The 16,598-nt window shown below is 42.6% G+C and overlaps 1 protein-coding gene across 1 annotated transcript in view; it reads right to left on the bottom strand.

The window, feature by feature from the left end:
* Positions 1-242: 242 nt before the first annotated feature.
* LOC104528752 (BMP/retinoic acid-inducible neural-specific protein 1) overlaps positions 243-16,598 on the bottom strand; it is a gene marked incomplete at its 3' end in the record, with an annotated part of 51,925 nt that continues 35,569 nt past the window's right edge. Inside the window, exons 3-6 of the mRNA XM_010172854.2 lie at positions 13,823-13,992; positions 12,402-12,507; positions 5,332-5,568; positions 243-465 (exon numbers count right to left, since the gene is read on the bottom strand). Coding sequence (XP_010171156.1) covers positions 243-465; positions 5,332-5,568; positions 12,402-12,507; positions 13,823-13,992 — 736 coding nt within the window. The remainder of the gene's footprint in view (positions 466-5,331; positions 5,569-12,401; positions 12,508-13,822; positions 13,993-16,598) is intronic.

Below are 16,598 nucleotides of genomic sequence, written 5' to 3'. Positions count from 1 at the left end.
CCTTCACCTGGGTAGGTAAGGCCACACAGAAGGGATGTGAATATGCTCAGATATGAGATAAAGGTTACTTACCCCTCCAGATATTTCAACCCACTTCTAGACTTTACCATTTTCCCCCAAACCTCCGTGTTAGCACACCCTATATCCAAACACTTGGGCTGTTGGGTTTAGGTCCAAGCCCAGGCTCAGCTTCATCAGCCACCCATCACACCACACCCATCCCAAACAAAGAATGAAGGTACCTTTCTCTAGGCAGCTGGTGGTTAGGATTGTGCCGACACCGGACACTGAGGCCAAAGAGTTTGCGGGCAGTGCGCTGGATCTTCTGGCGCTGGGCTTCCAGGGAGCTCTGCAGCAGCTTGTAGCGGTTCTGCAGATCCCAGTCGTTCCCCCAGTGCTGGTGGATGCTCCCAATGGTCAGGAAGTGGTTGCTAGGTAGCCTTTTCATGAAGGATTTAAACTCATCTGGAACACAGAAAAATGTGGAGAAATACAGAGGTTTCTGAGCTATAACAAAGTTACAAAGCTTTTCATTAGCAGGATGGAGGAACAAAAACGATGTATGAGGCCATCAGTGTTCTGCTAAAGGAAGGTGATGTCCATTAACTCACTGGTCTGTCATTTTGCCCCAGGAAGCTCACTAATTCCATGGCTATTGCTGCTCCCATATGGGAAATGAAACCTGGAGACTGTTAGGGTGAAACAATATGGTTAATGTGTACAGGGTAAAGGAAAAAAGAGAGCAAATTCCCTGGAGTACAGGCTTATAGTCTAGGGGTTATGAACAAAGACCAGGGAGCTGTAATCATTGTCAGTTAAAGAATTCTCATTTAAATTGTTTTTCAGCTGTTCCTAAAATGCCGTTTGTTATTGAAGTCAAATCACTTTGTGTTGTTAGAAAAAAAAAAAAGGGGGAAAAAAAAAGCTTTAAAAAAGTCCCCAGAGGAAAGGTTTGGATTGTGTTAAAATTCTTGCTTTCTCATTTTTAAAAAAGAGCATTCTGATTCTTTTTTTCCTCATTTAACTTCATTTGAAGTTAAATGAGTTGCTTTATGTAACAATGATAATAAAATAGAATAATTTGCAGGGCTAAAGTCAGAACAAAATATGTCAATTTTAGCCAAAGGAAAAAATCTAATTGATCCAAAAATATGCTGTTAAATGTTGTTTTGTGATCACTTTATTTCCATTTGATTATGTTTGATAATGAAAAAAAACATTATGCAGGGTTTGTTTGAGTTGTTTTGGTCACAAAACAGAAAATCTGATACCCCTTTCTTCCTAACTGAGAAGTATGGTTTGCTTAGACTCTGATGACCAGAGTGGGTCATCCTTGTATGGAAAAAACAGATGGTTCCAACTTTCTCAGTAAAAAAGAACCCAATTTTTGATACCCAAAAACTGTGTTTGACACATCAAGACCTTGAGAAATGCAAGGAGTGAACCAACGAACACCCCATAAAGTGCAATACAGAACAAAGCTCTGCACCAGGGCAGAACAACCCCACACATCAGTACAGGCTTGGAAACAACCAGAGGAATACCAGATCCTAGAAAGGTCCTGGGGATCATGGTGAGCACCATGCTGAAGGTGGTTCAACACTGTATTCTCACTGGAAGTGACACAAACTGCAAACCAGGCTAAATCCAGTAGGCTGGGGAAGGTAATATTCCCTTCTTCTTGGCACACTGAGGTGGCATCTGCATTTCTCTGCCCAGTTTTAGGGACACCTAGTTAAAGATGAGTGTGGAGAAACTGGGGAGGGCACAGCTGAGGCTCAGGGGCCTGGAGCACAAGTCCTAAAAGATCAGGTGGAGGGAGCTGCACTTGCTTAATCCAGTGAAGAGGCCAAGGGGCAATCTAATTACAGCACACAACTCATCACATGGTGAAACCGAGCACCTAATAAAAACAATTATCATCACTGCACTATCAAGATCCACAGGACACCTGCTTGTCTCCTTGTTTCCCCAACGATAACTGAGAGTTGGGTTTTTTGTTTTGTTTTTTAATAATCTCTTAGGTTTTTCACTCTATTTGTAATGCTGCTTTCAGTGCCTTTCTCTTCCCCAAAAAATGATTCTCTCCTATTCAGTGGTCTTCTGAAACTATCATCATGTATAATTGCTTCTGTTGACCATGCTGATTACTCCTGGTACCTTTCAGCAGTAAAAGCCTTGCATTTGCTTCCCGCCCCTTATAAATCAATTTCCTCAAAAGCCTGTTTGTGCAAAAGACCAAGCTCTTTTCCCTCTGATGATGAATGTGCTACATTTTTCATAGAGACGGGGAAGGGAGAAATTTCAGTGCAGTGTGCACATTTTGATACTGCAGTGCAACGTTGGAGGAAAAACAAATGAGCAAAATAAAAGCTGGATAGGTTGGGTTTTGGTTTTTTTGTTTTTTTGTTTTTTTTTTAAAAAAAGAGGGGTGAAAAAAGAAAATACTTTCTAAAAAGAATAGTTTCTTCATTATTTATTTATAACTATCCCTGGAGGCCCCAACCAAGACTATGGTTACATTGTGCTAAGCCTTGTACCTTTCTGGGAATAGTTCATTCTCAACCCTGAGAATTTCCAATTAACTAATAAGGCTGTTTGCATTTATTTGTATTTTATTTAGCTGCATGGAAAGCATTGATGATGGCTAGGACTACATCTCCCATAATGCAGCATGGGCCCCTCTTATTGCAGAGTCACCCAGTCACTGCAGGCAGTCCCATGGCAATGACTCATCATCACAAGTGGTACAGGGCAGAAGGTCCTGCCTCTGGAGAAGAATAGTGACATCACAGCAACATGGCCATGTCAACATCACTTTCAAAGAAGAAGCTTTCGTTTTTCAACTACTTGTCTTTTCAGTTTAAAAAAAACCCCAAACAAAACCCCCCAAAAAACCCATTTTCATCAGAAAGATAGTGACATCACAGCAACATGGCCATGTCAAACATCACTTTCAAAGAAGAAGCTTTCATTTTTCAACTACTTGTCTTTTCAGTTTTAAAAAAAACCCAAACAAAACTCCCCAAAACCCCCATTTTCATCAGAAAACAATAGTACTGCAAAAAACCCTCCATGACTTTTAATCAAAAGGCTGTTTTAAAATCCAGAATCACAGTCCTGACATGGAAATTTTTGGCCAGCCATACTAAAATGCCAAGAATAAGGCAGTGTTATTTTTCTCAATTTACACATGAGCAATGAAGCACAGGACTAAGAGAGAGCTCCTGAGCTGATTTAAAACAGCATCAGTTCACTGCAGCCTCCCTGACTTTGGAGATGCTATCCCAAATCACACCAAATCTTGATTTCCCATGCACAATTTTTTTCAAATTGACATAGGAATCAGAAACAGAATATAGATCTTTTAGGCTATCAGCAGCTTCCTGTGCAAATGGTATTTGCTTTCCGAGCACTCATGTGCCTTTCAGCCCACTTTATTGGAAAAGCCTTCAGATGTCATTAGAGATTTCTTTCCTGCTCTTCATATGAAGAAAATCCTCTGGTTATTGGGAATATTTATTAAAACAAAGCAGCAAAATACTAATAATACATTATTTTGTGATAGCAACTTTCATCTCCAAGGAGAAGTTCACGCATGATGCAACAAAGTGATGAATGAGATGCAGCAGCTTTAAACGTAAAGATAATCACTCCATCTAGCCCTGAAAAGCCTCCGAGCCCTGGGTGGAATATGGCTATAGCACAGCAGAGAATTGCTCTGCAATGTGTCACTTTAACATGGCAAATGAAAAACACCTTCCCCCGCCGAAATCTCAAGGGAAGAGAGAGTGAATATCATTAACTACCACAGTCTTGGCTTAGATCAAGTGCAACAAGTACAGAATGTAACAGTAAAACAATCACTGGGGGAGACTGTAATTCTTCTCTCTCCATGGGGCTCTCACCTTCTAAGTGTCTGGGTTAGACCTCCTGGGAAGGTAAAGGAGTTTGATGAGTGGTGGCCAACACATGGCTCTTCAGCATCTTGTGTGAAGATCCTGTGCCAGAACTAGAAACTTGTAGCACTTAACTAGTGGTAGAGTTTGTGTACTACTGAGCTAGCAGAAGCTTCTGAAATCCACATTTCAGGTCTGCCCCTGTGTACCCACCCCATCCATGAATCTGTAGAAATTCCCAGAAAGCCTCTGACCTCTTCAGCCCCAGCCTCGTAGCACTTCATAGTATATGGGAGGCTCTTGCCAAGATGGTCATCAGCCTTGAATCATTAACTACTACTCTGAATTTGCTCAGCTGAACACCCAGTTGACCATGTGAGGGGGACATAAGAATCTGTGCAACAGCAGACACACTAGCAGGGTCCACATATGAAGCAGTCCTCAACAGCCCACTGAGGAAACATCATAGACTGCTTCATTTTGACCATTAAAGGGATTAAGGTGACCTTCAACATGAAGAAAGAAATTGCTGCAGAGGAAGAGAAAAAACTTCTGAAGAAGAATTCTTCAATGCCTTGAATGGAGCTAGATGGTCCCTTCCTCATAGTTTTCTTTCCTAACATGGAGACCTGGACAGTTATGACAATAATCATCAAAGAAAATATGTTGGAAAGGAACTGACTAACACTTGGAGCTGAAAAGCAGCACAGGGATAAGAACTTCTCGATTAAGTTCTGCTTAGTACCTGCGTGGCTGCAGGTAGGCAGACCACTTGCTACAGGAAAGGCTGTAACTGCACTGATAATATTGCTCTCTTTCCTACCTCAAGCCCTTGAGAGTGATGTTGGACATCTACTATGGGTGTTACCAGCATCAGTGTGGAACAAATTCCACTGACACCCCATTGTTGCACTGGGAGAAAGTGAAAGAAGAGAAATGTCCACACCAGCAGACATCAGCACTGCAGGAGAGAGAAGTCATTTTCCCTTCTCCTCTCTGTCTCAAATGAGGTGTCATCTGACCTGTGCTCTCTTTCTGAATTGTCTTTCACCAAAGAGAATAAATCATTCATGCAAATCTGAAAAGCAATTTCTGCATCATTCATATTGTGGAAGTTTCTCTGTAGAACTATTGAAGGAGATTCTGAGCTGGTTTAGTATGAAAAAAATCAGATTTTTTAATCAAACAAACTTTTCCATGGGAAATATCCCCTTATACATAGAATTATGTGTGGTGTGTGTCTTTGTCTGTATGTATATAGCAAAAAAAAAGGCACTTCCTCAAGACTAAGGTCATGTTTCTGGGTTCGATAAACTCTCTTTTTTATCCAAACTGGAACATTATATTAAGGGAAGAAAGAATTCTTAACTGGTATAATCTGCCATGTTTTGTTTGAAATAAATCCATTGGAAAATGTGTTTTGCTCGGTTACCTGAATTCTCCAGATCTTTATAGGCTTCTGTCCAGGTCTTGGCCATGTTTGCTAGTGTGTACTCCATGATCTGGATGTCGGTGATGGGACAGTTGCACTGGGGGAACTCCTCGGCACACTGGCAGCCACACTGGCTGTTCCGGCAGATGTACTCCCCCTCGCCATTGCACATGATGTAACTCAAGGCAGACTGGACAAACTTCTCTTGTAAATACTGAGGGAAGATGATCTGGAGACCTGGCATGGAAACGAGAGGCAAGAATATTAAAAAAATAGATAAATAAAAATAGTAATTTTGGGGTATCTCCTCGGCCCACTGGCAGCCACACTGGCTGTTCCGGCAGATGTACTCCCCCTCGCCATTGCACATGATGTAACTCAAGGCAGACTGGACAAACTTCTCTTGTAAATACTGAGGGAAGATGATCTGGAGACCTGGCATGGAAACGAGAGGCAAGAATATTAAAAAAATAGATAAAAATGGTAATTTCAAGTATCCATTACTCTTTTCAAAACCTGTTTCATTAACAGCTTGAGAAAGTGATGCTGAGGAATTAAAACTGCTGGGATATTTCTCTCGGAGCTCTCGTGTAAGGAAGGTGGGGTACAAATTGCACATAAGTAGTGAGTTAACTGAGAGCATAGCCCATCTGCTCTACGAGAGCAGGGTGACAAGTAACTTCCCTCTCCCCAACACCCAGTATACCCCCTTCATCCCAGTCCTGGATCCCAGTACAGTACAAAGCATCTGAATGCAAAGCCTCCCTTATGCCCTTATTATTATTTTTATACTTTCCAACCAAGCGCTAGTTCAGAAGGGATGAGCGTTACACTGTTCTAACCTGTTTTGAGAGGGACTAAATAAGTTTGGTACCACAGAAACAAGGAAACAACAACACTGAAAGAGAAAAGAAAAAGGAAAACAGAAGGAAGGAAAATAATACAAGCAGGGATTTATAAAGACCCGTGCAGAGTTAAGTGCCCAGCTCCCACAGAATAAATACAGGAGTTGGGTACCTGAGTCTTTTCAGCTCGCTCCCTGCTAGGAAGGCTACTTGCCAAATCCTATAAAAGTGCAAATGGATTTAGTGCCAAAGATTTCCGTGGTGCTCTGGAGATTTACATTAGCTGAGAGATCTATCCCCATGGCTCTCTCTCCGTGGTGAGTGTTTGTGTTTCCATCCATCTGTGCAGGCATTAGCGTTGGTGTACGCTTGCTCAGGTACCAGAGGACATGATAACGGTGTCGGTGTTTGTCTGCTGTACACTGTACGTGTTTTTCTATCCTGTCCTTCATTCCACACGCATTTCTGAGCTCCCTACAGATGTCCCTGAGGATTCACAGCTGTTTCCTTCTACCTGGCGAGTCCTGCTTGTCAGACTCGGTCAGCATCTGCGGCGCACGAGGCAGAGACAACAATAACTCTGAGCAAGCGTTTCACGGGAAGCCTGGCTCGCTTCACCTTCCTCGTAAAAGGCCCAGGGATTTCAGAGCAGCAGATAAAGGAGTTTATGGCTTGAACAGCAGAGCTGAACTCCAGTGTAATGAAGGCACGCGGGTCAATTACCCATCTGTTTGTGTTTCTATTGCGCTGAATTACTGTACCCGTGGCTGACAGCTCATTGGAGTGGAATGAAAATAAGACAATAATTCAGAGGATGAGAGCGTGCAGGAAGGGCAGGAAGGGCTGTGACTCCTTTCAGAAGTTCAGGCCCATCTCTCTGATGGGTCATGTTCACTTCAGGCAAGAGAAAAGTGGTGGACAGTGCCCCAGGGACCCCCATTACCCTTTTGCTTTTGGTTCCACAGAGACACTTCAGGCTTGACAAGGTCCCTCTGGAAGACCAGGTCTGGGGGGATCAGGAGGGTGTTGAAGGCTGTTTCCTTTCCCCTCCTGCTATTGCCAGTCTCCGAGAGCACCATGCCTGGTGGCAATGAGCTGCCCCATTGTCTGACCTAATTCGCAGTTGAGCGTGGAGCAGCGGCAGCCGCCGGGCAGGGTGAAGGCAGAGCAGCCTTCAGCTGGAGAAGATGTTTGTGACACTTGCACAGGGAAGGGTTTCAAGCCTGGCATTTGGATGCACTGTATCTGTGTAGATCCTGCTGCCTTTTCTGCAGTGCTGTTGCAGGGAAGGGAGGGGACATGCAAAGAGCTGCCCACAGTCTACAACATCCCTGTGAACACCTCAAAACTAGTCTAATGAGGATCACCATTTTGAGGTCTCTTTGGTCATTCCCGAGATGTTTATCAACAAGATAATCTTCCGTTGTCTTCAGGAAGGACTGAAGTTCAGTCTCTTTTAGGGACTTAACCACCACAGGGGAATGGTCCCTTTTCAAACCTTCACACTGACGTTAGGGATGGTCCCCCCTGCCAGGCTCCAAGACTTTCCTTCAGGATTGAAAGAAAATGCAGTGCTATTGGAGAAATGAGATCTAGAAAAGGGGCTTGGAGAGCCTGAAGGCTGCTGTACTCCCTGAGCTTGCCAGCTCACAGGAGAGGTGAGCTGGCCTTCTTGATGTGCACTGACCCTGTTTATTCATGGTCCAAGTGCCACGAACAAATCTTTCTGCTCTTTGTTTCATGGAGCAGCACCTGCCCTGGTTGCTCCTCTAACCCTTGAATATGAGGCCCAAATGCCTGTAGGCTCTTCAACTCACCATCTTTTCTTTGAATTTTAACTTGGATAACAGCACGAACATGCTGTCTGGTCCCAGCTACAACTGGTTTTGGAGATATTTTTCTGGAGGGAAGGTAGCTAAAAAAAAAGCAACTAAAATTTCAGGAAAAGCACTTCCCATTGCAAGGGACATCCACTGTGTATATCAGCACAGGCAGAAACATGAATACCCTGTTGATCTTCAAACCATAACATGGTCCCATCCTACACTGCAGAGTGCCTCATGTGTACTTGTTTTTTGTCCATAAAACTCATGGTTTCTAGAAACATATTTCTAGGATAACCTTCTCTTGTAAGAAATAATCATACCCCCTGCACACTTAACACCAATTCAATAAAACACTTATATAAAGACTTAACTTTAATCAGGTAAGCAGTTCTGTTGGAATCTATGCAGTTAATTGTAGCATTTAACAGGCAGCACATATTCAAATATGTGCTTAGAGCAGGAACACAAGTGACACACAAATCCAGCACACGAGTGTGCATACACCAAACACAAAGCTCTAACTTTAAAACTGCAAACATGCTGTAGGGATTACATGTGATTCAGAAATCTTCCAGCCAGGAATTTCTTTGTGGAAGGAATCAGTTGTAGTGCTACTGAAATACAACCATGCCTGCTTTCACATTTGTACTTTCACACACACACACACATATATATATATAAAAATACGTAGATATACACATACCTACACATTTATCATCATACCAAGACAAGGGCAAATTCATATCAATATTTTTGGTTTTGTATTGAGCTTCCTTGTGACCAGATCCTAGTAAGATATTTTACAAGTACTGGGGCAGTAGTATCTCAGTCCTGGAACCCTCCTCCATCATTTATATGTAGTTCTGTACTATAACCTGTGACTAAATATTGCTGAAAGTCACTTGTTTATAGCTGTCAGCAAAGCACAAGTGTGATTGACCATTTTTAAGGTAATCTTTACAAACATGAGATTTTAAGAAGGCCATACTGGTTGAGGCCACTGCTCCGAATGCTTCAGTTGCCACCTTTAAAGCTGTAGTCCCAAGGACTCTAACAGCACACCAGCTGGCATGTGAGCTGGGAAAGCCCTGCTGCCAGCCATGACCTTAATAAAACATCCTCAAAAATGTTGTCTTGTTCTCTCAGAATTTTCTTTCAATACAAATAAAACCCAAATCTTCCAAGTGTTGTCTACTGACAAAGCAACCCCACATCAGCAGCCAAGCAAGGGGGCAACCTGATCTTAAAGGCTGAGACACTGAACCATTTTCATGGGGTGAACACCTCAATCCAAGCCAGGGCACACAAGGAATGGTTTCATTCCACAGCAGCCTCAGTAGCTGGTAATACATGCAGGAGGTATGTTTGCTGGTGAGGAGTGCTAGGGAGAATATCTTCATTTTGAAGGTAATTTATTGATCAGAAGGAGGAATTCTGCCACTTTGTAAAGCATAAAGTTCCTCTTTAAAAATTAAGAGCAGCACAGATTTGGTATAGGTTTGTCTTAGATAAATACAGACAGAATATGTAGCACCTGACAAGGGAACATGCCCTTAATTCACCTAGAAAAACTATTAGAGAGAGATGTTTGGCTTTGGACTGTATATAAAAGGCTTCCTGCATTAAGAGAGGTAAATTTCCCCAGCTCTAAATTAGAGCTATTTGAAACATTTTCCACAGAAGAGTTCTCTGTTGAAAATGCAGTTTCATTGAAGCGTTTGGTGAGAGCATGTTGACTCCAAAAGCACTTTTGACAGGGAAAGGTCTAAATGTATTTTTCATACTTCCTTATTTTGTTTTGTTGAAGAGCTGAAATGTTTTATGTTGTCATTACTGCTCTGCCCATCCTAAGACTTTAATATTAATTGTAATGTAAATTTTAATATTCTAGTGCCATATTTGACACAACAAGATATCTAATATGCAATATTTCCTGTTTAATGTTGCAATGCTTAGAATAGCACAAAAGGATTTTACCTTATTGAAATAGTGCCATGTTGCAATATTGACATATACTGTCACGCTGTCCAAGAGGATACATCTCTAGAATTTTAGTTTCCTGAAACTTTTCAAAATGTTGCTTTTTTTTCCCATTCAATTTTTCAAATTTCAGCCTAGGACACTTTTCCAAAGAACACCAATTCCTGTTTCCAACCAGATTGCTGTAGAGCTGTTAACATCTTCCCCTCCCACGCTCTGGTTTACTCCTTTTCCCAGTAGCACAGGCAGCTTGTGCATCTACCACACTGGAGGAAGAGGCAGGTGAAGGGATGGTTTTGTGCTGGTGGCAGGCACAGGAGGATATAAAACACAAGTAAGTGCAGCCACCTGTGAGATCCTGGCTCACAACAGGATCCTCTCAGCCCTGTGAGCTGAGGCTGCATGTGCAGAACCCTCCCCGTGCACAAGACAGGGAACCTGTCCCCAAGTAGTGCTAGGAAAAAGGGAAACCTTCTGAGCTACTGTGATAAATGTATCATCTACATACCCCAGTGCAGGCATTTGACACAGGTGTACATGCACACTGGGTCCACATAGATACTGGTTCATAAAATAGCGATGTTTTCCTGTCCATGTAACCATGGGTGCAGAACCCTGCGCTGTTCATGCTTCCAGGTCCTCCCCTAAATCTCCAGCCTGACTGACCTTCCCAAACCCTATATGCAGGCATGAAGGTAGCTTAGCTCTGGATCTGGACACTGTGTCTCCTAAAGGGCATGTCTTTGAAACCATGACTCTCAGGGTTGGAAGGCAGCAAGCAAGTTCAGAAACAGAAATTCTCCCTGTCACGAAGATGCTGCTCTTTTATTGAGCTGGCCTCGGAGCCAGAGTGACACAAAGGGAGTAACATGGATTTCTGTCAGCAGCTCATGCTCAGCTGCTAAACAGATCAGAGGAGACTCAATCACGATCCATTACCTGCAGCCCTGTGACTAATTCCTAATGAGGCCTCTCAGAGCAGAGGAAGGATCCTGGGTAATTATCCCAAGAACCGCACTCCAGATTAGGTGGAAAACACTCAGGTGTAGCTTTAAAGGTCATTTTGTTCTGTTAGGAAGAACTCTTACCTCCCTCCCTTCCCTCACTGTCTCTCTTGTTTTGGGTCTGGCCTCTCTCAGCACTGGTTTATGCCATGAAACTCCATGAAACCCATATGTGGTTGAACCCTGAGGTCCTCTGTCTGCTCCCATCAGAAATCAAAGCCTCACCCAACTTACAGTCCCTCTCTCTCCTAAATTTTCCCTGTTCCTCCACCTCCTTTCCCCTCCCAGACCTCTTGCTTTTTCTCTTCTGTTGTAGGATCAGATAGCCAACAGAGATCTATTGATTTACCTACTTACCAGTTCATCTGCCTTAAAATTGAGCTGTCTGCTTATTTAGCTGTTTATCTAGTTATCTTTGGGTTTTCATTACCAGCAGCTATCATCACAGTATATAAAAAGCCTCAAATTGTTTCTTGTTAATTAGGTAAGAACCAGAACTCAGTGATTTAGATAATCACCGGAATAGTGAAAACAACCTGCCTATTATTTTTAAAGGCAAATAATAACAACAATAATAATATATCCACAACATGACTCAGTAAATGAAACCCAGTTTCTGTGAAACCAAGATTAAAACAGCACTTGCCAAATTATACTCAAAGCGGAAGATGTAATGTAGCCCATTCATCTGAAAAATTAAAATTTGTGCAAGTACAAGGATTCCAGAAATAAAACCATCTGGGCAAATGAGCAATTAAATCCCACATTTCCTTATTTTGTAAAAAACTTGGGAATAACCTTAGTAAATTACACGCCCAGTGAATTTTCTCCTTCTACTGAAGTTGACTTCTTGCTAACCAGCATGTATTTATTTATTAATTCAGTCATGACCTCTATCTGTTGACTTCTGGACTAGCTCCCCAGCTGGGACTGAAGCCATGGCTTCTAGCATCCAAATAAAACCTCAGTGACTTTTCCCAAAGATTACGGTCATTAGAGAGTCCCAAAAGCTGATCTGCAAACCTCTTACGCAAATCAGCAATTTGGGAGGGACAAAGAGAGACACGGACAGAATGCCCCTTCAATATTAATGGAAAAGGTCACATTTATTTATATCAGTGTGTGTATAATACCCAGAAGCCCATCAAAATTCAGTAGCAGGGGGCACCCAGACAACTCACTGGTGTCCAGCCTGCAGTTCCTCGTGCCTTTAGCTCAGTCCCTGTCAAGCCCTGGCTCTGCTGTGCTTGAGCATCATATGAAGCCACCAGTCCTGCTTCAGGGAACTTACAGTGAAGACGGTGATTGCAGCAAACAGAGGAGGGGAAAAGGCTAGAAAAAAAGGGTACACCTCTCTCATTCATCCCCCCCACCCTGTGCCCTGTATTACCATCTCCCTCATTCCTGTGCCCTACCTTGCAGGTGGAGTTTGCTCTCAGTGCTTTGCAGAAGGACAGAACTCACAGAGTCCAGATTGTCGTAGCTGTTACAGCCCAGTGGGCCAGTCCGAGTTTCTGTTACCTGTGGAGGATGTAGAAAAGAGAGAGTGTTCCTTTTGATGCCAGCATCACATCTTCCCCGGGCAGGTTCAGACCATGTAATATTATGACACCTTGTCACCAGCTGCTGCAATCCAAAATTCATCTTCCCTAATTGGGAAAAAATGCCCCACGCTGGACAGACACAGCTAATGTTTGGCACACTCACAAGCTGAAAAAATAGAGTGAATTGTTTCTGCTTTCTTTATGGTACTGCCTGTTATTCTGAGCTTGGCAATGAGATCCTGCAGATTCATGTTTCTCATAGAGGTTCTCCATTGGAGAACATCAGAAGCCAGTAGAGGAATTATTCCCTGGCTTCTCTTATTGGAAAGCATGATACAGAGATGGATTGCCAGCTCACAATGGTGCCTGGTGCTCCCACAACATATGTGCACACCATCCTTGTGTTGAGGATAGATGGAGGCACAGATGACCTGCAGTGCTGTTGCTGTGGTTGTTGCTGTTGGTTTCCAGCCACAGAGGAGAGCTGCCCTTCCTGAATTCACAAAGGGTGATTATCTGCTGTCACTATTTCAATATCTCAATTCGATTTCCCATCCAGAAGGGAACAGACTCAGCCATGAGACACCACAGAACAATAACAAGAGCTGAAACCTTTCAGAAATGGCTAACAATGACAACTCCATCCACATCACCTTCCCTGGAGTGAACTCTGCAACAATAAAATCCCTCCCCAGTACAGCATGATTGCTTTCAGAGAAGGCAGCCTTTGTCTGCAGAGCCATTTTCCCTACTTTGTATGCTCTGAGCAGCTCCCCTTCCTTCCTGCTGCAACCCCCAAGCTATCTCTCAGTCCATTTCATTCCAGACACCTCAGTAATGCCACACTGAGTTTTCCACCTTTTCTTGTAGTAAATATGTCTGAGAGATGTTTAGCAGTCTTACACCTACACCAAGAGGAAAATACTTCTGGGTTGCATGGGGTTGCCCATTTCACAGACCTGCCTTTCCCTTCGAACCTCCATTGCTGATCTGGATTATCTGTTCCCTCTCTCCCTTCCAGAGGTCAGTGCCACACATAGTGGAAGCCTCTTGTCCTACATAACCATGACACCGAATGCCCAGTTCTTTCCAGATATTACTGGCCCTAGGGAAATAAATTCTTCAGTAAGGTCCATAAGAGAAAAATTTACCTTGGGAAATCAGCACAGGAACAAAATAACTTGTGGTCAAAAAAAGACATCACACTGGACTGGCAAAGTCCTGCCCCAAACCCCTACAGTATTGGAACAGACACATGGTTGTCTTTCTCTTCCCAAGGCAGGATATAGTACCTTGATTGCTCCAGTAGAGATCTGGATCTCATGGAGTCTCCTCATGGTGCCATCACGGTCTACAAAGTAGGAGGAAGCAAGCTGGTGCAATGCTTCAACGCTCTGGGTAGCGTTTCCTGACTTTCTGTCAAGGCGGCTTTTGTCCATGTACATGGTCAAGGCCTCCTCCCCTGCAACAGAAAGAAAAGGAGGTTTCAGTAAGGGCCAGGAGGCTGTCATGTAGGGTCATCTTAAGAGGAAGATGTGATCTCACATGTTGCACCTAAAGAAAAGTCTGACATCCAAAGCACTCTTCAATGTACCCGCCCTTCCTCACCAGTACCAGAACCTCAGTGTAGTACATATGAGCCTCCTTCTCAATTCAGCCAGAAAGGCCAGGTCCACCACACTTGTAGATCAGCCCTGAATTGAACAGATAACGTTTTGGACGTTTATTAACTAACGTAGCTTTACCACAACTGCTAGAAAGGGTTCAGACCATTTGTTCCACTTGAGGAACACATTTTTCTGTGGGTAGTGCCTCTTGAACCATGCACACCTGATCAAAAAAGATACCACTCTTATGCAATTCTCTGACTTGATTTCTGGAAGGAACAAATGATGATTTACGTTGCAAATAGGACACAGGTAGGTAGGTGGGTACAGAGGACAAGCAGATGCCAGTTGTACCTCTAGCTTCCAGTGACCATACAAAAGGGTAAGGGTGGGGGTCTGAGGGAAGGAAAGCAATCAGAGGAAAGAGTAAATGAGAAAGTTAAACCAACTACACTTTCCCTTTCTGATTTTTTTTCCTCTCCTAGAGCCTCATTCAGTAAATTTAAGTGGAGAGCAAAAAATATTGTGCAAAATAAGGAACAACAGGTGATTCTGAGCCAGAAATCATAGATAATGTGGGAGTGAAGCAGCTAAGACCTGATAGCACCAAACATCCTAAACATTAGCAGAAACCCAAATATAACAAAAGTTTCATGGAAAGGACACAAAGCTAAGAAGTAATATTTACCCAAAAGTTCAATTTGTGCCATATGAGCCAGCTTAAAATCCAGTTAATTCTTAACATAGGGCTGGCATTATAGAAGGAGTAAAAAATGTAAAATCCTGCATTAACATCTGAAGTTCTGATTTTAATAAATGAAGAGAATAGAAACCTAGAGTAGGAATGTGCCATTTCTACATAGCTCTCTTAATGAGAAGAATGGTACTTGTTCTGATTTGATAGATGAACTACTGATGAATACATTGCCTCTGGCAATGATAGCATGGGAAAAAAAAAATGCACCACCACGTTTTAGGCCAAGAAATATTTTGCTTTTCAGCATTTTTGCCTGAAAAGAAGCACTTACTTTTCTTAAAAATTTGTATTAGCTGAAACAGTTTGATTTGTCCAAATAATTTATTTTATTGCATGCATGCAAAAAATCCCCAGGAAGCCCTTCCCTTTGCTTTCCACAGAAATTTTCCAGCTTTTATCTGGAAGCCAAATGCCTGAAAACAAACTAAAAATATTCTGGCTTAAAATCAAAATATTTTTATTGGATCTCAGTTTTTCAAGCTATTGATATGTTGAGGATTGAGCCTTTGGCTTTGAGATGAAAAATGGAAATTTTTGGTGAAAAGAAGATACTTCTCATCAAAGGAATTGATCAGTTGGAATCTTTTAATTAGCTTCACAGGAACTAAGTGGAGAAGTTTGGCATGTAAAACTTTCTTGCTTTAATATTGTTTTAAAAATAATAGATTATCCTTTGACCACAATCAAGGTTGTAGTAGTAACAGTATCATCATTATTACAGCTCAGAAAAAAAAAAACCACTTTCCCTGGAAAATGACCAGTTTTGGTTTCCTTTATCACCATTAGCTTCATCACATGTTGAGCGATGTGAGGAGACCTTGGCAGGGATCAAGGCTCTGTCACATCAAGCTCTATCTACACAAACAGCTGAAAGATGGTTCCTGTCCCAGAGGATTTAAACCCCATGTATCTGATGAGACACACAGGTGTATACAACAAACAGCCAGCAAAGCACAAGGTAATAAGATGACTGTAATTAGTGTGAGAAACAGCGGTCACCGCACACCAGATGCCTGGCTGCTGTCAATGCATTTTCAGGTTTTATCTTTGAGGTGAGTTTTACAGGGGGATTTGAAGGAAGGTCAGACGTTGTGAATTTTCATGAGGCAACTCGTTTGCTACCAAAAGGACATCTGCATGGGAGTTAGCCCAGAGGCTTGGGGGAAAAGAGAGGCTGGATCAGTGTGAAAGTGCTGTGTTTTGAGCCAAAAGTTTTGTATCTCTCACGTAATGGGAGTATTTATCTGCATGGAGATGCAGCAGACAAATGATGCTTTGCCTCCATTTCTTGGGGCTGTGAAAGGAGAGGGAAGACCTGGGATAGTTCTCGCCTTAGCTGTGATTCACAGAGGAAGCTGGGGGATCCAAGTATCATCTCATTTTCAATACCACCAGTAAATGGAAAAAATAATCAACCTTTGTGAAAAATATCATGTCTTCTTTTAATAGTCAAGGTGCCAAAAATCAGGACCTCTTCGGTCCAGACCAGTTCATTTTAGTAGAGGAATACTGGGACTGGAGATCCCTCAGATAAAGAGCAGCCAGGGAGCATGGGCTGAATCACATCAGGCAATAACACTGGTTCCAGATCACCAGGAGATCTACTGTTGGCTTTTGGTCCTCAGACAACACAAAGCAGGCAATGATCAGCTGAAACAGCTTCTAGATATCAGACAGGAGAAACTTGTCTTCTAGGGCAGTGGA

This window comes from Antrostomus carolinensis, unplaced genomic scaffold (assembly GCF_000700745.2).
Source record: "Antrostomus carolinensis isolate BGI_N321 unplaced genomic scaffold, ASM70074v2 scaffold4970, whole genome shotgun sequence".
In the NCBI taxonomy this organism is placed as follows: Eukaryota; Metazoa; Chordata; class Aves; order Caprimulgiformes; family Caprimulgidae; genus Antrostomus; species Antrostomus carolinensis.
Note: the sequence above shows the minus strand (reverse complement) of the source record. Positions and strands in the feature narration are given on the sequence as shown.